The 23,176-nt window shown below is 40.6% G+C and overlaps 1 protein-coding gene across 6 annotated transcripts; it reads right to left on the reverse strand.

The window, feature by feature from the left end:
* Nucleotides 1-1,828: 1,828 nt before the first annotated feature.
* Nucleotides 1,829-22,115, reverse strand: AIMP2 (aaRS-interacting multifunctional protein 2). Of its 6 annotated transcripts, none has more exons than XM_069319161.1 (9): nucleotides 21,847-22,115; nucleotides 17,179-17,355; nucleotides 13,973-14,209; nucleotides 13,612-13,831; nucleotides 9,054-9,187; nucleotides 7,876-7,986; nucleotides 5,961-6,175; nucleotides 2,920-3,080; nucleotides 1,829-2,133 (listed from the first exon to the last, which is right to left on the reverse strand). In XM_069319161.1, exons 1-9 carry the CDS (start codon nucleotides 22,000-22,002, stop codon nucleotides 2,111-2,113), a joined length of 1,434 nt encoding a protein of 477 aa, XP_069175262.1. In that variant the 5' UTR covers nucleotides 22,003-22,115; the 3' UTR covers nucleotides 1,829-2,110. The 6 variants fall into 6 exon arrangements, with proteins under 6 accessions (XP_069175262.1, XP_069175264.1, XP_069175265.1 ...); XM_069319163.1 differs by having other exon boundaries at nucleotides 1,829-1,921; nucleotides 21,847-22,114; XM_069319164.1 differs by having other exon boundaries at nucleotides 1,829-1,921; nucleotides 2,920-3,068; nucleotides 21,847-22,113.
* Between the last annotated feature and the right edge of the window lie 1,061 nt (nucleotides 22,116-23,176).

Consider the following 23,176-nt stretch of genomic DNA (forward strand, 5'->3'; position numbering starts at 1 on the left):
GAGAGACTGAGAAAGGAGGGGAGGGCGAGGAGAGGTGGAACGCAACACATGAGCATAAGATATGCTAGTGAAAGAGGAGAGACTTTACAGGCTCACCATAGCCCATGCTACATGGACACTTCGTTCAGAGTAGCTAAATCTCAAATAACATCTGAAACAGAGGAGAGACTACGGGCTCGCCATAGCCCGTGCTACTTGGAACTTTTTGTTCCCAGTAGCTGAATCTTAAACAACAACAACAGAGGAGACGAGACGGTGGACTTTGTGTCTCAACTGAAGAAAATATAAACGAATGCGGTGCTTGAAATTGAGGATGGCTTCTTCAAATTTGTAGTGGATACACGTGCAGGAGAAGGTTCGATGGGCGTCACTGAAATTGAGGCAGTGAGCCTGGGAAGAAGAGCACTCTGTTTTAGAGTGACCAGTCCCCACACATGGGGCACAGACACACCACCACACTTGTGCATTTGAGGACACCATGCCCAAATTTCCTGCACTTATTGCGAAGTATAGGAGAGGAAATGTATTCATGAACAGAGCATCTGGCACCAGCAAGAATTGTAGAGGGCGGAAGGGGTCCTACTATCAAAAATGATCTTCACAACTCTTAAGAGGCTGACGACGACGACCACAATGGGGTCGGGTGAACGTATCAATCTCACCAAACACCCGGGCGTCAAAACAGATGTCCGAAAGAATAATCAAGAATGGCAAAAGGTTGGCAGGAAAGACAATGAGAAAGGAGAAGGGGGGGGGAGGCAGGAAAATTAAAACATAAGGAAGAGTAAATAGCAACCAACACAGTTAATGAAGACGGCATCAGGAGCATAAGGCTTCAAAAGGACAGAGGAGTGTCTCATGGTGCATCACACACTGGCAGCCACCCACTAAGTCCCCTCACGACAGCGGGCTGGAAAGGGAGAGGGTATGTCACTCAAATGATCAGTACTTTAACATTTCTTGTTTGTTGCAGTTCATTACCTGCTTTGAGCAGACAGCGTCTATCACTGTCACTTGTATTATTTGCCTTCTCTTTGACCTTTGGTTACTTCTGCAAAGGTACTTGTTGACACTTGACCCCATTGGTAGTCAGATGTTACTAGGGGTGGGGTATGACCTAACTACTGGGTGGATCATTCCCTCCAAGTCATTTGTTACATTGTTTACTTTCTTTGACCCTACAGTTATGTTTTGCTTTGCTTCCTTTTTTTTCGCAAAGGTGATCTAGAGATCCCTTGTATCCTGTACCTCTTTGAGGGGTGGGCCAGGTTTTGACCTCTAGTCTTTGATAGGTTATTAATGACTCGTAGGGATCTGATTTTTGTGTGTGAAGCCATCTCAATACAACTAACAAGGAGCCACAGTTTGGCCTCTCCAGGTGCCGGAGCTGCTGGGTACACTCAGCGACAGGTTGAAGGAACAATGTTGTATATTACGAGTCACCAATGCATTGGTGCGATTCACTTGTGCATCATGACAGCAGGCAGAAGAGAAGACACCTGTACTCATTTGAGAACAACAAGCAAGAGCCAAACCCCCCCCCCCTAAGCTGCACCCATGAGTCATTTCCATGTACAGTGGATGGACAAATGAACAAAGTAGGAGAGTTGTTAGCTTTAACAATGTTGTACAGTACATTATATGGCTGTTATCATTCAGTTATATTGTTCTGCAAATTTAGAGACTGGCTTCAAGACAAGGTTTTTAGAATTTAAAGGGTAGAGCTTATCAGTAGACAAGCCCGAGGAATGGATTGGTCTTTGGTAATTATGTTTCAAAGATACATTTTATGGGCGAGTTTGTATTTATTGGGTAATAAAAATGTATGCACACTTAATTTTTATTTAAGTTTTCCCTTGACAGATGTGATGCGTGTCACTGCATTCACTGTAATACTTGGAACCATCGTAGAACTAAGTACCTGTAGAGACACTTTTGTAAATTAAACTTTCACTAAAATTTTTAATAAAATCTAATTTTATTAATTAAAGTGATCCCCTACCTAAATGTACAGTCTCTGCCATAAGTCCCTTTGTTTTGGATATATAAATGGAATAGTAACACTGCTGACAGGGTGTCCATGAATCGTTATGAATTCCATAAGTACATTTCACGGAATATTGACAGAATATGCTGAAAAAAGTATTGTATTATTAATAAGTATCTGAATTATATGCAGATGATGAGTCACAATAACATGGCAGAAGTAATTATTTATCAACAGAAGGCACCAAGCCAGGAAAGCTATGTGGCACCATCAAATCTGTGGAATAATCATAGGGCACTAAATATCATTAAAGGATACCAATATGAGAACAGAAACGCATAAGGCAAACGATATCATAGGTATCCATTTCACCAAAAATTCTATCGAGGTACAAGTGACCACGAGGGACGGTCAGGAAGCAAGACACTCGTTCCTCATGGAAATCCGGACATTCAACAAGAATATGCACGACCATAAGAGGGACAATGCAGTTTGGACAATAAGGAGTAAGGAGGCACTCTATTGAGTGTCCATGAGTTAAGTGTGTATGGCTAATACGCACCAGAGCAGTTTCCCACCACCAGTTACGGTGGTAGGAGGAAAACCATGGGGGGACACACTATTCTTAAGAGCACGCAGTTGTTACCAGTAACATAAGACCAATAAGTAAAGAGGAGTAAAAGCAAAAAAAAAAAAAAAAGAGTAATTTTGACTATTCAATAAGGGAAGATATTTCCTGCTCATGTTTGAACTATCCAGTGTGGGGTTAGAGAAAGAAATGTTCTGGCTATGCAGCAAGAAATGGTGGATGGGGAAAAGATTTACATAAGACAGGACTGGTGGATGTGAGACAACGGCAGACAGCTGCACAGACAGGACTGGGAGATGGAAAACACATTATACTACTAGACAAACTCAAAACTTTCACTTACCTAAGCCAGCTAAAGTGCTCATTTTCTTGTACCACTTTGCCACATTTGCTGGTGCTGCAACGTCAAGCTGTGCCTGTTTCACAAGTGACCAAGCCAACACATCTGCTATACCACACAGGTTTCCCATCAGCCATTCTGTCTTCCCCAGTCTGAGGAGAAACCTTTATTGATACTTTTAAACTGGACATTTGGGGCAAGAGCCATATTACAGGTTAATAAAGAATTAATACATGTCGAGATGACATTTTAGCAAAACCATGGCTAAATGGCCATGGTCTTGCTAGAAAATGGCCAAAGAAAATGGCTAGAAAATGGCCAAAATTAGGCCATTTTGGCACAAGTGCAATTTTACAGGTTGACATACCTGATTTACCCGATTTACCTGGAAACTCAAGCAAAAGTTGTTGTTGTTGTTTTAGATTCAGCTACTCAGAACATACTACTCAGAACATAAAGTTCCAAGTAGCACGGGCTATGGTGAGCCCGTAAGTGGAGGCTTTTTGGAGTCTGTATCTGTATCAATGGCTGATACTAGAGATCTGGGGGATGGATGCGAGTCTTCAGTCCTGGAGGGCTGGCTGTACCAGTTATGGAGCTGGTGGGGTTAGTGTAGACTTCTAGGTCTTCCGAGACTTTGGCCGAGCCGTGCAGTCGTTGGAGTTAGGTGAGGTGGCCTCCATGAGGAGGTCTTGTACCAAGTAGGTATCATATTTGTGGTGCGGCGGTGGAGCTCCTACTAAGATTTCCTTGTTTGAGGAATCCGCAACATCCGTAGGTGGTGTTTTCGTCTTTCGCCTTGCAGCCTGTGGTAGACTCGGGTGTCGTGGATTGGTGGTAGACGGTATTTCAGGAGTGTTGGTGGTGATGTTAGCATTTGTAGACAGCACATCTGCTAGCGCGGCTGCTGAGATGGTGATGGTAGGAGTGTTGGGAGCTGGAAAGGAAAATACCTCTTTGTGCCGCCTAGGTCATGGGTGGTTCTGGAGTCTGCGTTGAAATCGACCTCGTGGTCATCCTGGTGGTATTCTCCGGAGTGGTATTGGAGGCAGTGAGACTTGCACCAGGGGCTATGATGGGGGCCAGGCCATTGGCTATGTATAATGTATTCAGTTCACCTGACAAAATGGTGGTTGTCTGGTCCGGCAAGCCTCTCCGCTAGCCTATATTTGGTGACTACACCAGGGATAATGCCTGCACTTGATGCAGGGGGGGAGGGGGGCTGTGAAGGAGCCTGTGGGGCCTTGGGTCCCCATTGTGAAGGCTGGGTCGCCTGGTAGGAGGAGCCACTTTCTGGCAAGATCGGAAAGTCTTCTGGTCGATTGGTGGGAGCTGAGGTGGTGGTTTGAATGCTGGAGGCTCTGGTCACGGAGGTAGAAGGGTTGTTTCTCTTGGCTTCAACCTGGGCCTTTATGTTTTCCTGTCTGCGGGGGCAGCAGTAGAAAATTGCGGGGTGATTGCCATTACAGAGCAAGCAGCGATGGGTTGTTGCCTTACATATGGAGTAGTGATGGTCCAGTGTACACAGGCTGCATTTCTGGACAGGGTGCTGACACCTGTTGGTGGGGTGGGAGAGCTCGTAGCACTTTCCCCAATTCCACATTCCATAACATGGCATTTATTCACATTAAAATACATTTGCCACTTGATACTCCAAGCACTAATTTTATCTAAAGCAATTTGAATGGTATTACAATTGTCTGCATCTTCTATCTTCCCAAGTATCTTAGCATCATCCACAAACATGCTCATATAATTCTGTATTCCTTCTGATGGATCATTTATGTAGACTATGAACATTACTGGTGCAAGAACTGAACCCAATGGTACTCCCTCCGCTAGTAACACTCCTCCAGTCAGATACTTTGTCTCTTATTGCTGCCCTCATCTCACCTCGTCAGTTAGAAAATTTTTCATACATGTCAAAAGTTTCCCCGTCACCCCTCCAGGCATGGTCCAGTTTCCAAAACAGTCTCTTATGTGGGACTATCAAAAGTTTATTTTTTTTATTTTTTTTTTTTTTTGGGGGGGGGGGGGGGTTCAGATACACAGTCAATCCAACAATCTCTTTCCTGTAGTATCTCTGTGGCTCAATCATAAAAGCTTAGTAGATTTGTTACACAGGATCTTCCTGTTTGAAAACCATTCTGCATGTCCCTTATTATGTCATTAATCTCTAGGTGTTCAACCCATTTGGCCTTAACTATTTTTCTAGTGTTTTGACTACCACGCTTGTTAATGACACGAATCATTAAGTGTTGGTGTATGAAAGGTGGTGAGGAGGGGGGGGGGGAAAGGAGGTATTAGTGTTTGGAAGGTAAGTTCCCTTCCATTATAACATGAGGAAGTGATGACATTTCTGGGGTACTCTCTCTCCTATGTTTTATAGGCATACAACTAGGACCTGGTTGTGGTTCACATTGTTTATTTCACTAAGAAACTGTCTAAAGATACTTGTTTTTGCCAATGTTTTAACAAATGTCTGTAGTGAGATATCACATTGTCTGTAATGAGACATGTATAGACTAGCCAGATTAACCACTTGCAAGCCATCTTCATATTTACGAATAGTTTTGTTTTTTTCTTATATCGTCATTCTCAACTATTTTCATAGGTTAAACTTTACCACTGACTTTCTTGGGACCCATGGTGTGATGTATAAAAATAACTTATGTTAAGCAACCAAAAAGCTCAAAGACGATTAAATTTTTCACAGATAATTCAAGCATGGTTATCACTAGGATGGATACAAGCATAAACATATCTTACTGACTAAGACAAGTATGAGCAAGCAGTTCATACTCTGGAGCAAACTTCAATGAAGTTTTCATCAGTCACCAGAAAATTCGAATTCAAGTGCAATCATACACCAAGGTCCCACTATACTATATGAGCACTTGTTAGGCTATGCCAATCATAGGTGGGAGTTTGATAGTCTGTAATAAATTAATATATTCAGTCTGATAAATAACAAATATCTGAAGAATAATGATTCAGTGAAGAATAATGATTCAATACGAGCAAAAAATTACTTGAGGAAATACCTTCCATTTAATTGTCTCATGGCCGCTTGTCGTTCTTTATTATTTCCAGCTGCTACCTGCTTCGATACTTGATCCAGTAACTGGTCTGTTTCTGTAATGACTGCAAAGCTCCCAGAAGCCTCATAGTTGAATGGAGAGGACAGAGGAAACAGACGAGACACGTACCGAATAATGTTCTCTTCCCCAGAAATTTGAGTCTGATGAAGAGGATTTACCTGAAATGATAAATCTTATCAACTCAAAATGTAAGATTTAAATATTATACTGCAATATTACTATACTGACACAGGTAAACAACCAGGCTTGTACCTGAAACACAATGCCTACAAGCAACAAGAACTCTGACTGATGACCCCAACTAATATAGCGCTATATCAGTAGGATAGCTTCAGGGAACTGACCGGTTTCCCCACAGATAATACTGTAATAGGCGAGTGCCAGATAATAAGATTGTGACAATATGCTTGCAGCGCAATGGAAAGACAAACACGAAGTAAATATGTAGACAACCAATCACACTGGTAGGATGGTAAACAGTAGTAAGGTTAACAGAGCAACAAAAAAAGCAGTGTATAAACCAGATTGCATTATGGATTACAACATAAACATGTGCTTGGTTGACAAGTGTAACATGATGGTTGGTGCTGTCAAATGTGTCCATTTCACTATTTTATGGACACAAGAAAGGTCATCATGTTGATCTAAGCATGCTAAACAGTTATAATATGTATATGGCGACAGCAGAGAAAAAATCAACAATGCGTGTGTGTATGTTTGGTCTTGCCGTTATGATACAATTACTAACAACATTCTGCAAAGATATTCATGTTTCATGAACTGCTTCAATGACTATCACTTCCTCTAGAACTTCTGAATGTTTCATAATGGAGCATAAACATGTATGATAAAGTGTGAGCGAGTGTATATCTTGAGGTCATCTTGAAATGATTTCGAGGCTTAGCGTCCCCGCGGCCCGGTCCTCAACCAGGCCTCCTTTTTGTTACACACCCCCAGGAAGCAGCCCGTCGCAGCTGTCTAACTCCCAGGTACCTATTTACTGCTAGGTGAACAGGCACATCAGAGTGAAAGAAACTCTGCCCATTTGTTTACGCCATTGCCGGGGATCGAACCTGGAACCTTAGGACTACAAATCTCGAGCACTGTCCACTCAGCCGATAGGCCCCCATACACTCAGCCGTACATGGTGCAAAATATTATTATTTTTATAAAATTTACTGTATAACAAAACTTTTCGGAGTGCATGTAAGTAGCACACACATATTTGTGTACAGATATTTCTCATATTTATTATATTACAACCTTGAGTGATAAAGTATTGAACAAATTCCGTTAAAAAAAATATGAACAAATACATGAAAAATATTGTAAGCAAGTAAACAACAATGAATTCATAGAAACTCCTGGCAATACAATGGCCTGCGCGACTCTCCCGGGATGCTCCCTGCTTGAGCGAACATGTTGTGATGACATCATCAGCACTTTTCTCTGCTCTACTACAGCCATGGTAAGTTAATTTGATTTTTTTTTTATTATGTTCTGGTGGTGAAGGAACACATTTTAACTAAATTAGAGGTAAAATAAAATTGTTCAATTTTTTTTATTTTCTGTGCACCTGGGCGATACATGGTATAAACAGTGGCACAACCTAGAGATTAAACATAAAGTAAACAGACACAAAGATTACATTTGTGCACAAAACATTAGCAATGAATATACATTTTTGCACAACATGACATAAGAAACATGTTCATTTGTGTACAAGTTTAAGCATAACACAATACAAGCAACATGTACATTTTGTGCTCAACACAAGCAATGTGAGTATGTTTGAAAATAACACAACACAAACAATAAGATTATACTTGTACAAAGGATAAAACTAGCAATGCCCTACCATAAGCCTCGGTGCTGATACATCTTTCCAGTGCAGGGTAAATGCAACCTTATGCTTACTGCGCTCCACTAAAGGCTGGTCTGTGAAGCACTCTTGCAAGTAGTCACTGACCTAAATAAACAAGATTAAAGTTTTAAAATTAATATACACAGTATTAATAAACATTCATTACAGCTAAAAAAAATTTACTCTGAATACCTCCAGAACTATTAACAGGACACAAACACTGACAACACAGCTGCTGAGCCATAATTGGAAAGTGTGTGTGATGTAATATGAGTTAGATTGAAATGAGCATGACTAAAGAGACTATGAAAACCATTTTATAAATCACAAGTCAGTTTTGTGGGGGACCCCCCCCCCCCCTTATGGCTCCCTGAAGTTACTGTCACTGATTGTGTACTGGGTCACTACTGGGTCGCATCAGTCTACTTGGTTTACCGTGGAACAGTGCCAGAACCTGGCTCCACTCAGAGGAGCAGGGAGCGGCGAGTCCTCTCTGGCCTCAGGCTTTTTGTCTGGCTTTGCGTTTGTGGTTTTGCCGGCTCTGTGTATGGTGGCCAGGTGTTCCTGCAAGTATACTGGGCTGCATGCGCCTAGGGTTCCCTTCCCTAGGTGCCTGTTAAGTACTTCCTTTGCGATTCAGGTTACCTTCCCTGGGTCTTTTGGGTCTCACTCCTATTTGAAGTCCCCATTGCTTGGTGTTGTTCTCGCTCTTGGGGTTCGCCGGGAGTCTTGGATTTCCCGTGTTGATCTATTCATCCAGCGCACCTGTCTTCCCACCCACTTGCCCAACCCACCTACCAGCCAGCTAACCAGCCAGCTACACACTAATTATAGTGTGTGTGAAAATTCAAATTATGTTGGTTGTGGTACAAAAAATTGTGAATACTGTATGTTCACTTTTGGACTTTCCCGTAAAAATTCTGCTTATCCGCATGTTGGGCTGATCTGGAAGGGAGTCTTTCCCCATATAATTCTGATAAGCAAGCTTATACAGTAATTTTACACTTATAACAAAACTTTCAGAGGCATTTTTTCCTTTCTCACTTTTGCCTATTCCTCTACTGTATACAGTAATTAACAATGTTCTTTTTAACTGAAGTCAAATGTTTTTCTTAAGTTTTACTGATTTGTATTTCTCCTCCTTACAAAAATTTGAGTGAGTTTCTACTTACCTCTGATACAGAGGAGTGGACATGATTGACACTGTATACAGAACATCCAGCTTCTCTCAGAAGTTTACGAAGCAATACTAGAGAGAAAGGTGGCGTTGTGGGGTTGCCAGAAATCACCAAGTCGTGCACAGATGCTGCCTGCAAGGGAAATAAGTTGTTAATGTCCTGTCACATAACCTCATGCACACATTGTGAGAGAGCCAGAGAGGAAAAAGACAAGAAAATGAGTGCAATATAGGAAGAGGCCTAACCCTCAAACATACCAGCCACTAACAGCAAGCACAAAAAAAATACACAGCAGTGAGGAAAGAGGCAGAAAGGAAATTTGAGAAACGGGTAGTGGACAAATGTAAAACAGATACAGTAGAGGCCTTTTCTATAAATTCATTAAAAGCAAGCTGCATTAAATGTTAAAATCCAGAGAATGACAATGGCAAACCAGGTTTACAGAGAAAAAACAATAAATGTGTAAAACACTAAATGAACAGTTCCAAAGTGTGTTTGTACAAAATGAGGATTTTAGAGAGCCGGACCCAATGCCAATTCCAGAACACACCATAGAATACAGTACATAGATGTATCTCAAGATGAAGTGGAAAAATTACTCAAGGAGCTAGGAAGAAATAGAGCAGTTGGATGAGATGGAGTTTCACCTTGGGTGCTGTGAGAATGTGCTGAGCATTTCACTCAAATATTTAAAAAATCCATGTGCACAGGAATCATAGCCAATATATGGAAAAAGGCAAACATAATTCCATTCTATAAAAATGGTAGCTGAGAAGACTCTAAATTATAGACCCATATCATTAATAAGTGTGGTAGTCAAAACACTAGAAAAAATAGTTAAAACCAAATGGGTAGGACCCCTGGAGAGTAATGACATAATATCAGACAGACAGCATGGTTTTCGAACAGGAAGATCCTATGTAACAAATCTGTGGGGAATCAACCCTTAAAGAGCACAAATCATATACTGTATATATACAGGTACATGGTTTAGGCCACCTGCCTGGGGGGCACAAATCATGTATACTGCATATGATTTGCAAATTTAAAATATTAAAAATAGTCCTGCACATACACAGGGCTCACTATCCTCCTAGGGCCTTAATAAGAAAATGTGGACCATTGCTTAGCAACATCACCATCCAGTGTCTGAACGTTTAGAGCATCCATAGAGAAGACACTAAACGTTTAGCATAGCAACAACATACCAGTGATTACCATGTACCTTGAGGTTATCTCGAGATGATTTCAGGGCTTTAGTGTCCCCGCGGCCCGGTCCTCGACCAGGCCTCCACCTCCAGGAAGCAGCCCGTGACAGCTGACTAATACCCAGGTATCTATTTTACTGCTAGGTAACAAAGGCATAGGGTGAAAGAAACTCTGCCCATTGTTTCTCGCCGGTGCCCAGGATCGAACCCGGGACCACAGGATCACAAGTTCAGCGTTCTGTCCGCTCGGCCGACCGGCTCCCGTCAGCCGAGTACGTACAGTACATATTTGAGACAAAATGTGTGCTATATGCAATTTTAAGATTTAGACATCATATATATGAAATTTTAAATAAAGTTAGATATATATACACACACTAAAAGAATAGGGGTGGTAAAAGAAAATATCAAGTGTTCAGTGAGGATCCACAAGGTCTTCTCTGAGTACTCTTTATTTTCTTCTCTGAGGTTATGGGTCCCTACAATTGCACTAGAGGTGGTACCTCCATTTTATTTATATAATATATTTATATAATATATATATATATTAATATATATATATATATATATATATATATATATATATATGTCGTACCAAGTAGCCAGAACGCACTTCTCAGCCTACTATGCAATGCCCGATTTACCTAATAAGCCAAGTTTTCATGAATTAATGTTTTTTCGACAACCTAACCTACCTAACCTAACCTAACTTTTTCCGCTACCTAACCTAACCTAACCTATGAAGATAGGTTAGGTTAGGTTAGGTAGGGTTGGTTAGGTTCGATCATATATCTACGTTAATTTTAACTCCAATAAAAAAAAATTGACCTCATACATAATGAAATGGGTAGCTTTATCATTTCATAAGAAAAAAATTAGAGAAAATATATTAATTCAGGAAAACTTGGCTTATTAGGCAAATCGGGCCTTGCATAGTAGGCTGATAAGTGCGTTCTGGCTACTAGGTACGACATATATATATATATATATATATATATATATATATATATATATATATATATATATATATATATATATATATATATATTATATATATATATATTATATATATATATATTATATTTATATATATATATATATATATATATATAAAATTTATTTTATGAATATATGGGTGTCTGTATATTTATACTGGTATATCCATACATACTTATATTTTCAACGTTATACATAATAGACAGTACCTTTGACATACAAACACAACCAGTTAGCACGAAAACACTAAATAAAGTGAGAAACAATGAAAATAAATCAACAAAGTTATTCTCATGCGACACTTCAACTCATTTCTACCTAAAAATATGCAACTTCTCCAGGCCACTACAGCTAAACCACAAGAGCTAGAGACTTTTTATTTGGATTTTTGTGCTTCCTGAAGGCTAATTAACAATGTCATCAGACAAAATAATTTTCAGAACAATTTTTTTCTTGAGTACCCTGGGGGATATCAGCTATTAACAGTTTAGCAGCAAAGGGGGACATACACAAATGTTAGGCTAGAAAAACATGCACATGAAGGAAAATGTAACTAGAACAAACACAAACACAGCCCTCTGCAGGACAGAGTCCTAAAGGGTAGCCAACCCTTTCCAGAAATGGAAAAAAAAATATTTTTCACAATTTTTTTTTTTGTACAGTACTGTATTTACAAACACTGAACTTTTTAAACTAACTCGTGCAGAGTTCCTAAATTAAAAATTCACTCTGCTCTAATACTCCGAAGAAAAATATTCTCCTACAGCTGATATTTGAGCACATGATACTGTACTTGCTTTAGTTGTTGGCAAACACAATGTTACCCAGGTTACCCATTCTGGGTAATTACAATGTACATTACAATGTAATGTACAGTATATGTAATGAATGTACATTACACAATGTAATGTGCATTCTGTACATGTCTTAATGGTTGTTAGTTACTCCAGGTTACTCAACCAATCCTCCTGTTTAGATAGTACTTTTTGTAATTATGTGGTCCATTTTATATATATATATATATATATATATATATATATATATATATATATATATATATATATATATATGTCGTACCTAGTAGCCAGAACTCACTTCTCAGCCTACTATGCAAGGCCCGATTTGCCTAATAAGCCAAGTTTTCATGAATTAATTGTTTTTCGACTACCTAACCTACCTAACCTAACCTAACTTTTTCGGCTACCTAACCTAACCTAACCTATTAAGATAGGTTAGGTTAGGTAGGGTTGGTTAGGTTTGGTCATATATCTACGTTAATTTTAACTCCAATAAAAAAAATTGACCTCATACATAATGAAATGGGTAGCTTTATCATTTCATAAGAAAAAAATTAGAGAAAATATATTAATTCAAGAAAACTTGGCTTATTAGGCAAATCAGGCCTTGCATAGTAGGCCGAGAAATGCGTTCTGGCTACTAGGTACGACATACATATATATATTATTATATATATTTATTTATTTATTTTAGATAGTGACAGAAAAATTAGATGGTACTGCAGTACCATCTAATGTGGTACTATTCGTTAGTTCAACCAAACCTAAATATTCCTAGGCCTAATACAGCATATACATGTACTATATTAGGCCTCATAGCATATATTAGGTATACACAGACAAATCACTAACGTCAAAGAACAAATCCACAATAGCCTTGATGAGGGTTCTAGCCTCATCATTCGAACCTGTACATCAAACGTACTGTGTGATAGTGCATGGGGAAATTGTGTGAACCCCCAGTTAGGCTTCAGTGGAGGCTTCGAGATCCTCGTGGGGGCAGTAGCATTCCACCTTGAGGTTACCCTGAGGTGTTTTCGGGGCTTAGCGTCCCCGCGGCCCGGTCCTCGACCAGGCCTCCTAGGTTACAATTCTTTTACCATGTGGTGGTACAGTTAACTAGAGCGCATCTGGGAACACTCAGTGCATCGGTTCGAACACTCATCAAGGCTCCTGTGCATTTGTTCTTTGATATATTAGGAATGGGATGGTTAGGTTAGGTTTTATTAGCAACAAATACAAAACCTTTTCCAGTTCATCCAAATTCAATAGTACCAAATTCTACTTTCTAATTGTCCTTTACATCAATAAATGTATGATGATCCACGTTGTTAACATAAGTACTATCTAAACAGGAGGATGGGCTGGGCTAGTGGTTACCTGTCCTGTGTGTCTAATGTACTGCAGGCTGTTATTTAGCAAATTCTTGAAGTATTTACTGTCATTACAAGAAACTTCCAAGTTGGCCCAAGCCTCACATCATGAGTAACTACCAGTGTCACACACAAGTTAAGGGTCAGTATAGCCAAGTGGATAAACTTGCACTGATACTTGCTGATGGTGGTTCCAAGAAACACAAAGGTGAGGAGATGGAGGACAAGGAAGGTAGCTGGTAAGATAAGTCACATTGACAGCCAAGATCTTGAGGGAGCACCTTCCAAGAAAGGTCCTGCAACTCCCTCAACATCTTGGCCAATTCCTCTTGCAGTAAGTTGAGCTTCTTGACAACTTGTGCATGGTGAGTAACAACATCCACTTCAGTGGACCAGTCCTGAAGGTACCAATCATTCAATGGTAATGCATTCATTTATATTTAACAAATACCCTGTTCAATATTGCATTTGCTTCAGTTATGAAATATGACACTCATAAATTGTTGTCACAGAACACTATCTGATAAGTTGCTATAGACCTTGGTATAGGTTTTCTTCTGAAGTTCTGCAATGAATTTCACTTCTTCTTTCAATGCCTTTATCACCTTCAAGATGCAATTCTGGTGTTCAGGCAGTGGTATTGGTTCATGCGATGGGTGTATTGATGCACCAGCCTCAGACAGATGACCAAGCTCAGCCTTCAAGCAGCTCAGCCTATACATTACTGATTCTTGCAGTCTCCTCACATCACAATTCACTCCAGTAGCCGCATCCTCCTACACCATCATTACATTGTCTATGTTAACAATACATTCATAACACATCAAACAAAAACAAACATTAAACAATATCTTACAAAGGCTGATGTTGCAAATTATGGTATTGCCAAATTATTACAGCCATTTATAATATACTCAAAGATACACAAATTTATAAATAGCATGATATACAGTACTTGTAAACTGAAGGTGACTTAGAACAACCAGATGGTTGCACAAAGAAATCAAATTAACATGATGTATCAATGAGAAAATTGATACATCACAATGCGATTTCTTTATGCATTTGAAGAGAGGCGTTGGAGGTAACACTCCTAGATTATGACCAGAGTGCATGGGAGTAATGCATGAAACCCAAGTTAAGCTTTGGTTGAAAGCCTCAGGACCCCCTAGAGGATTCAGGTGAATCCAAGGTTGCATTGCTTTTGACCATGTTGTGGAGGAGTGGTCTAAGGTGTTTGCTTGGGAGTATCCAGAGCATAGATTCGAATCCTCTTCATCCTCCTACTGATTTTCTCAGTTGGATGGTTATCCCACAACCAACAACCCGAGGGCTAGTAGCCACGACCAACAACCCGAGGGCTAGTAGCCACGACCAACAACCCGAGGGCTAGTAGCCACGACCAACAACCCGAGGGCTAGTAGCCACGACCAACAACCCGAGGGCTAGTAGCCACGACCAACAACCCGAGGGCTAGTAGCGACGACCAACAACCCGAGGGCTAGTAGCCACGACCAACAACCCGAGGGCTAGTAGCCACGACCAACAACCCGAGAGCTAGTAGCCACGACCAACAACCCGAGGGCTAGTAGCCACGACCAACAACCCGAGGGCTAGTAGCCACGACCAACAACCCGAGGGCTAGTAGCCACGACCAACAACCCGAGGGCTAGTAGCCACGACCAACAACCCGAGGGCTAGTAGCCACGACCAACAACCCGAGGGCTAGTAGCCACGACCAACAACCCGAGGGCTAGTAGCCACGACCAACAACCCGAGGGCTAGTAGCCACGACCGACAACCCGAGGGCTAGTAGCCACGACCGACAACCCGAGGGCTAGTAGCCACGACCGACAACCCGAGGGCTAGTAGCCACGACCGACAACCCGAGGGCTAGTAGCCACGACCGACAACCCGAGGGCTAGTAGCCACGACCGACAACCCGAGGGCTAGTAGCCACGACTGACAACCCGAGGGCTAGTAGCCACGACCAACAACCCGAGGCCTAGTAGCCACGACCAACAACCCGAGGGCTAGTAGCCACGACCAACAACCCGAGGGCTAGCCACGACCGACAACCCGAGGGCTAGCCACGACCGATAACCCAAGGGCTAGTTTATCTTCAGTACACATTGTGTTGGCTCTTTGCTGGATCATGTTGATTGAGGTCTTTCAGATTCATGTTGTTGCTTGGTCACTTCCTTAACCTTTGTGCTGCACGGCTTTTGTTGTGACAATCTGGTGGTGCGCCAAAATTTAAGTTCTCCCAAAAAATTTATTTCTTTGGATATTGTTAAAATCTCTGTCCTGAACATAAACAGTACATGTAAAAATAGATGTACAAAACCCCTTACTTTGGGTGTGGCGATGTAGAGAAGATGCGATGTGACATCGAGATTAGTTTGCCCTTGCAGGAAGTCCCCGGATGCAGTAGCACGGGAAATTCAAGACTCACGAGTTGCCACAAATATATTTTCATTTTTTTCAATGCTTTCTAATTATTTTTTATCATATCTGGTGCTTATTTGTGTCCTTTTAAAATATGTATACAGTAGAATGTTCATACTGTTCCAAGGAACTGTGATACAAGTGTCACTTATGTGTCCACAAAAATTTTTTAGTCACAATATTACTTGTTCAATATTCAATTTATTTACAACATGTACACACTCACACACTACTTAAACATTCACACACTGCATTACACACTTAGTACTTCAGAAGTGAGTGATAATCAAAGAAGCAGTCCATGATACACAGACTTTGCACTCGATGCACCAGGCACACATTTTCGCTTCCTGGTTCTTCATTCTGTGTGCTTGCAAACTATGCAGAATGCACTTGCTGACCTAGAGAGCATGCAAAGATCCATTACCATTAGAATACATTCTATAAATCTTAATTAATGAGACCAATTAAAAGTTCTAAATCTGTATTCTCTTGAGCACAGGTGAGAGAGATACATAATAATCTACACGTGGAAGATATTAGAGGGACTCGTTCCAAATCTGAATGCAGAAATAACATTACATGAGACCAGTAGGCATGGCAGGATGTACAAAATACCCCTATTGAAAACCAGAGATGCAATAGCTATGCTGAGGGAGAACACCATCAACTTGAGGGGCCTAAGACTTTTCAACACTCCCGGTACACATAAGAAACATAACTGGCCGGCCTCTCACAGTGTTCAAGAGAGAACTCTACAAACACCTCCAAAGAATACCTGATCAACCAAGCTGTGATTCATACAACAGGATGCAAGCAGCCATGCCAACAGCCTGGATGACCAGACAACCAACCAAGAGACCTGGTCGGTGGGCTTTTCTTTGCCCAAACATTCTAGAATCCTCAGCCACCTGCACCTCTATAGAGGGCTAGGTTTTGGCTACTGGTCCCCCAGTAAGTTTACAATGACTCATAAGGGCATAGTGCAATTCAAATTGGGTAGAATTATCCATGTTACAAGCAACAAGAAACCACCAAGGTCCCACCAGAGAGACATTTAATCATATTCAATGATGATGTTTTTCCATTTGGCTATTTAGAGTAAATTATTTCATACCTAAACAAAACACTATTAGTCCAAAACTATTGAGGAATGTCACAATATTGTATCTACTGTTGGAGAGATGTATCTACAATACTATGGTAAACAGCCAGAAAGATTTATCCACAATAATAAATTTCCATTCTGAGGAGAAACATCTACAATAATGTAAACCAATGCTGAAGAAAAAAGTACCTTAAATGGGGAGGAATAAGCTGCTGCTCCTATAGCCGGGTGGAAAGTAGAGCGGGAAGACACTTGTGTAGCTGCCACTTTATTTCCTAGCAGATGGTCTAACTGTTGCCGCAGATGCTGAAGTCTCTCCAGTAGGGCCTCTTGTCTAACTTCCAGGGCAGCCACGCCATCACTGTTCTGTTCACAATACAAATTTACAAAACTTTAACAATCCCAAGACATGCTGGTTATTGTATTACTTTCCTCCATTTTCTAATACACAATGTTGCTTTCCTGAAAAAGATGCAAGCTTACACAATCAAAGCCAATGTTGCAGGTCACTATTTTCTCTTCCTTCAAGAGAATAAAATATTACTGTACTGTAATATTATTGTACTACAGTTTGCATGAAGGAAAACCTTCATACAAACTGCATGTATCATGAAGATGAGAACAATTTTCTTTCAATTTATACATGGCAGATGTCAGTAGATATAGTGACGGCAGGTGTGCGAATAATTTAACATTATGCCTTCAGTCGAACAAGTCTATGTTAGTGGGGAAGAGGACTGGTTGACTAGTTTAGCAGTTACCAGGGAGGATGTTATTAAACAAATAATGAAACTCAAGCCAAACAAATCACCAGGGCCAAACGAAGTGTTTGCCAGGGTGCTTAAAGAATGCAAAGAGGAGCGTTGTGAATTTTGTCTACCATATTTAATAAATCATTAGTCAGAGTGCCAGTCGGGAAGGTTACTAATGTGGTACCAATTATCAGGAAAGTAGACAGATCACTTGTGTCAAACTATCGACCAATTGGCTTAATGGCTTAACGTCAATTGTGGGAAAGTTGCTTCAATTGATAATAATTGCAAATACCATTTGTCATCATCTTGAAAAGCATAGATTAATAAATGATTCACAATATGGTTTTACTAATGGCTGTTCATGTTTAACAAATTTGCTATCATTTTATTCCAGCACAGTTGAGGCATTTGATGGTGGTAAGGTTTGTGATGTTGTACACCTTGACTTTAGCAAAGTTTCTGATACAATGCCACATGAAAGACTGATTAAAAAGATAGAGGCTCATGGTATTGGGGGTGCTATACAGTATTGAGTTGGATTAGGGCATGGCTATACCATAAGAAAGTTAGTATAAATGGGGTTACATCAGAGTGGGAAAATGTTGCAAGTGGAGTGCCTCAAGGCTGTCCTGGGACCTGTGTTATTCATAATACAGTATATATAAATGATTTACTCAGGTTTGAGCAGCAATATTTGCAAATTTGCAAATGCAAAAATCGGGACGGAAATAATCACTGAATAACTCACTATCACAGAAGATCTAAATAGGATTTTAAAATGGTCAAAAGACTGATTGATACAGTTTAATGCTGACAAATGTAAGGTTTTGAGGCTAGGTAATGATAATGGACAAGATACGAGCTAGATAGTGCAGAGATTGCAAAAGGGATCTTGGAGTTATGATTAGTAAGAATTTAAAACCAAAAAATCAATGCATAGATGTTTATAATAAGACAAATAAGACACTGGTATTTATTTATCGAAGCATCAGTAATAAGAAACCTGGTGTCGTTCTTCAGCTATATCTTGCTCTTGTTAGGCCCAATTTAGATTATGCAGTTCAGTTTGTCACCATAATATAGAATGGATATAAATTCACAAGAATGCGTCCAGCGTAGGATGACGAAGTTAATTCCATAAATTAGAAACTTCATATGAAAAAAAAGATTCACAAAGCTTAACTCACATTCTCTAGATAGGCGAAGAATTTGGGGTGACATGATGAAGGTGTATAAGTGGATGAATGGACATAACAAGGGGAATATTAATAGGGTAATAAAATTATCACCACAAGACAGAACACGAAACAATGGGTATAAATTGGATAAGATTTTTTTTTATCGATTTATATATACAAGTTGTTACATTCTTGTACAGTTACTAGCATGCATAGTTTTGGAATGGAGTGGAATTATCAGGGGAAAGACTATATAACACTTGGAAGGGATAAGGATAAGGATTTGGGATGGGACGGGAGAAAGGATCTCCAACCACTTGGACAGTCGGAGATTGAACGCCGACCTGCGTGAAGTGAGACCGTCGCTCTACCGTCCAACCCAAGTGGTTGGGGCATAGTTTCGGGCAAGTCTTTAATCCAATGTTTCCCGGAGTGCGACCCCGCCAAATCGTTTAACAACCAAGTACCCATTTTACTGTTGGGTAAACAGAGGCTACAGTTAAGGATTGACGCCCAGTAAATCCTCCCTGGCCAGGATACGAACCCAGGACACAGCGCTCGCAAAACGCCAGGCAAGTGTCCTAACCACTACACCATGGGAACTGCAGGAACTGCAGGATTTAGGAAAGACCTGGGTAAATACTGGTTTGGTAACAGGGCTGTTGATTTGTGGAACCAATTACTAACATAATAGAAGTAGGATCCCGTGATTGTTTCAAGCGTAGGTTAGACATATATATGAACGTGATTGGATTGACGCCCAGTAAATCCTCCCTGGCCAGGATACGAACCCAGGACACAGCGCTCGCAAAACGCCAGGCAAGTGTCCTAACCACTACACCATGGGAACTGCAGGAACTGCAGGATTTAGGAAAGACCTGGGTAAATACTGGTTTGGTAACAGGGCTGTTGATTTGTGGAACCAATTACTAACATAATAGAAGTAGGATCCCGTGATTGTTTCAAGCGTAGGTTAGACATATATATGAACGTGATTGGGTGGATACAAACCAGAGCTGCCTCGTAATTATTTGCACACCCTCACCTAATTGTACTCATCTAACTGTGCTTGCGGGGGTTGAGCTCTGGCTCTTAGGTCCCGCCTCTCAACCGTCAATCAACAGGTGCCTCTTGCCTGTCGCCCTTTTTGTATATTGGGACCACATTTGCCGTCTTCCATATTTCTGGTAGGTATCCCGTCTCCAGTGACCTACTATACACTATGGAGAGTGGCAAGCAGTGCCTCTGCACACTCTTTCAGTACCCATGGGGAGATTCCGTCTGGACCAACAGCCTTTCTAACGTCCAAATCCAGCAGGTGTCTCTTGACCTCCTCACTCGTAATTTTCGAACCCTTCCAAGGTCGCCTGGTTTACTTCCCTTTCTCCTAGCACAGAGACCTCACCTTGTTCTATTGTGAAGACCTCCTGGAACCTCTTGTTGAGTTCTTCACACACCTCTGTCATTCTCTGTATACCTGTCCTCGCCTATTCTAAGTTTCATTACTTGTTCTTTCACTGTTGTTTTCCTCCTGATGTGACTATGGAGCAGCTTTGGTTTGGTCTTGGCTTTGTTTGCTATATCATTTTCATAATTTTTCTCTGCTTCTCTTCTCGCCCTAATATACTCATTCCTGGCTCTCTGGTATCTCTCTCTGCTTTCTGGTGTTCTGTTATTCCGGAAGTTCCTCCATGCCCTTCTGTTCAGTCCCTTTGCTTCCATACATGCCCTATTATACCATAGATTCTTCTGTTGCTTCTTGGATTTTTCCCTTTGGGACGGAATGAACCTGTTTACTGCCTCCTTACACTTTTGGGTGACATAGTCTATCATATCTTGTACAGACTTATCTCTGAGGATTGTGTCCCAAGGTATTTCCCTCAGGAAACGTCTCATCTCCTCAATTCCCCTTTCGGTATGCCAGCCTTTTGTTTCCTAGTTCTTTTTTTGGGTAGATAATTCCTAGCTCTACCAGGTACTCAAAGTTCAATACACTGTAGTCACTCATTCCCAAGGGTGCTTCCATCTTAACTTCCCTTATATCCCACTCATTTAGGGTAAATATCAGATCGAGCATGGCTGGTTCATCTTCTCTTATTCTTATTGGTTCCTTGATGTGCTGGCTTAGAAAGTGTCTTGTTGCCATGTCCAGCAGCTTAGCTCTCCATGTTTTTGGGCCTCCATGCAGATCCCTGTTCTCCCAGTCTATTTTCCTGTGGTTGAAGTCTCCCATGATTAGCAGTCCAGATCCAGACCATTGTGACCCTCCGTCACTATGTAATGGAGTGCGAAAAGATACGTATATTTAGAGTCAATTCTATATCCAATGTTCCAACAATGTGTAAATATTTCATTCCAAATGATCTGCTACCAGAAATTTTTGCCGAATATCCCAAGTTTGCTAACTGTAGGTAGTAACTGTAACCTATCCACCGCCGCCCACTGGATGGGGGGCGGTGTGCAGGACAAACATATCAATTGTGACACTAACTCTCCACATGTCAGTTGCTTAATTTAGAAACTACTTGTCGATCTCGAACCCATTGTTGATGTGACGACTTGTATTGAATTTTGTAACTAGCTCATCAAGATTGTAACTTGCTTAGCTAAATGAATTGTGGGGTTCAGTCCCTGAGCCCATTATGTGCCTCTGTAACCCTTTCCACTACCGCCCACAAGATGGGTATGGGGTGCATAATAAATGAACTAAACTAAACTGCCTCGTATGGGCCAATAGGCCTTCTGCAGTTACCTTCATTCTTATGTCCTTATTGTAAGGATGTGCAATGACTTGATACGTAACATATTTATGGCTGTCAGTGAGGGAAATCCCACCTACGTGAACACTGCCAGTGCGGGAGGCAGAGTTGCCATACTATAACCTACTCTCCCAGTGGTGCCGCTGCCACCCAGTTGCCAGTTACCTTTTCAGAGGAAGGAACACGTGATGGACCGTAATAGGAAGCACCAAGATCCAGTGCTTGAGCGCAGCTCAACACCTCCATCTTGTACATGCAGGAAGGCAACTCCACCGTGGGTGGCGTCTCCACTAGCCGCGGCATCCGGTACATGGTCGTCATGATGCCACAGTTTCTTCCTGCACCAGTAAAAGGCAGCCGAGAGCAGCTCAGTTAATCCCGCCCGGCACCTCTAGAGGCAACTCCTTCCTGAGCGCCAGCAGGCGCACACTGCTCCTGTCATCACTGACGTCATCGATGACACCTAAAGCCACAACTTTAAATAGATTTGTTAACACGCAAAGTTTGTATTTTTGTATTTATTTATTTATTTATTTATTTATTTATTTATTTATTTATTTATTTATTTATTTATTTAAAGACGGTACATTGAGTTTGTGAAAGTACATAACATTGGTGTTTTTATTATCTTAGGTATACACAGCATTGTGCTGCTACCCTATTATATATAAAAGGTTACACAGTATAGATCAAAAACAAGCTATAAGTTCACCATACGAGTCATAAATATTCATACAATGCCCAAGTAAAACAGAAACAAGCAACACTTAGTGGGCCAGCCAGAGGTTTAGGGCCCGCGCAGGAATATCCCTGCAAAAACAAAAACAAAATCTTATATTCCCATCTCACAGGATGGTTAGTCATACATGGAATCATGGGGAGCAAAGACCAGCCTCAGTAAAAAAAACTTAGTTCTTAGTTTATACAAAAACAATACAACAATTTCTTAAGCCATTAAAATCAGCATTTCGAAAATCTGGCACTGTAACGAAATTTTTCCTACAAAGCTATTCTATTCTATGCTAAATCTGATTTCTTTGTGATCACTGTTCCCTAGCTCACTCCTTATTTCGATTTAATTAATTTGCGTTTCCCTGTTAGATAACACTAAGCCTAAAATATTATTTTCACGCGTTGGTTCCTTAATGTGTTGCTTAAGGAAGCAATCGTCAATTAATTCAAGAAAATCTTCTGCTTCATTATTCCCTGTTCTGTTAATCCAGTTTATTCCACTAAAATTAAAGTCACTTATGACACAAATCCTGTTTAACCTAGATGCTCTAGATATTTACAATACAATACAATACAATACAATACAATTTTATTTAGGTAAGGTACATACATACAATAAATATTTACAAGGATTGTTTAACTTATAGGTATAGCTAGTACATACAATGCCTAAAGCCACTATTACGCAAAGCGTTTCGGGCATGATAAACTTAAATGACAAACTTAATACTAATTGAGCATAATGAGTAGAATGAAAACAAGA

This window comes from Procambarus clarkii, chromosome 92 (genome assembly GCF_040958095.1).
Source record: "Procambarus clarkii isolate CNS0578487 chromosome 92, FALCON_Pclarkii_2.0, whole genome shotgun sequence".
Classification (NCBI taxonomy): Eukaryota; Metazoa; Arthropoda; class Malacostraca; order Decapoda; family Cambaridae; genus Procambarus; species Procambarus clarkii.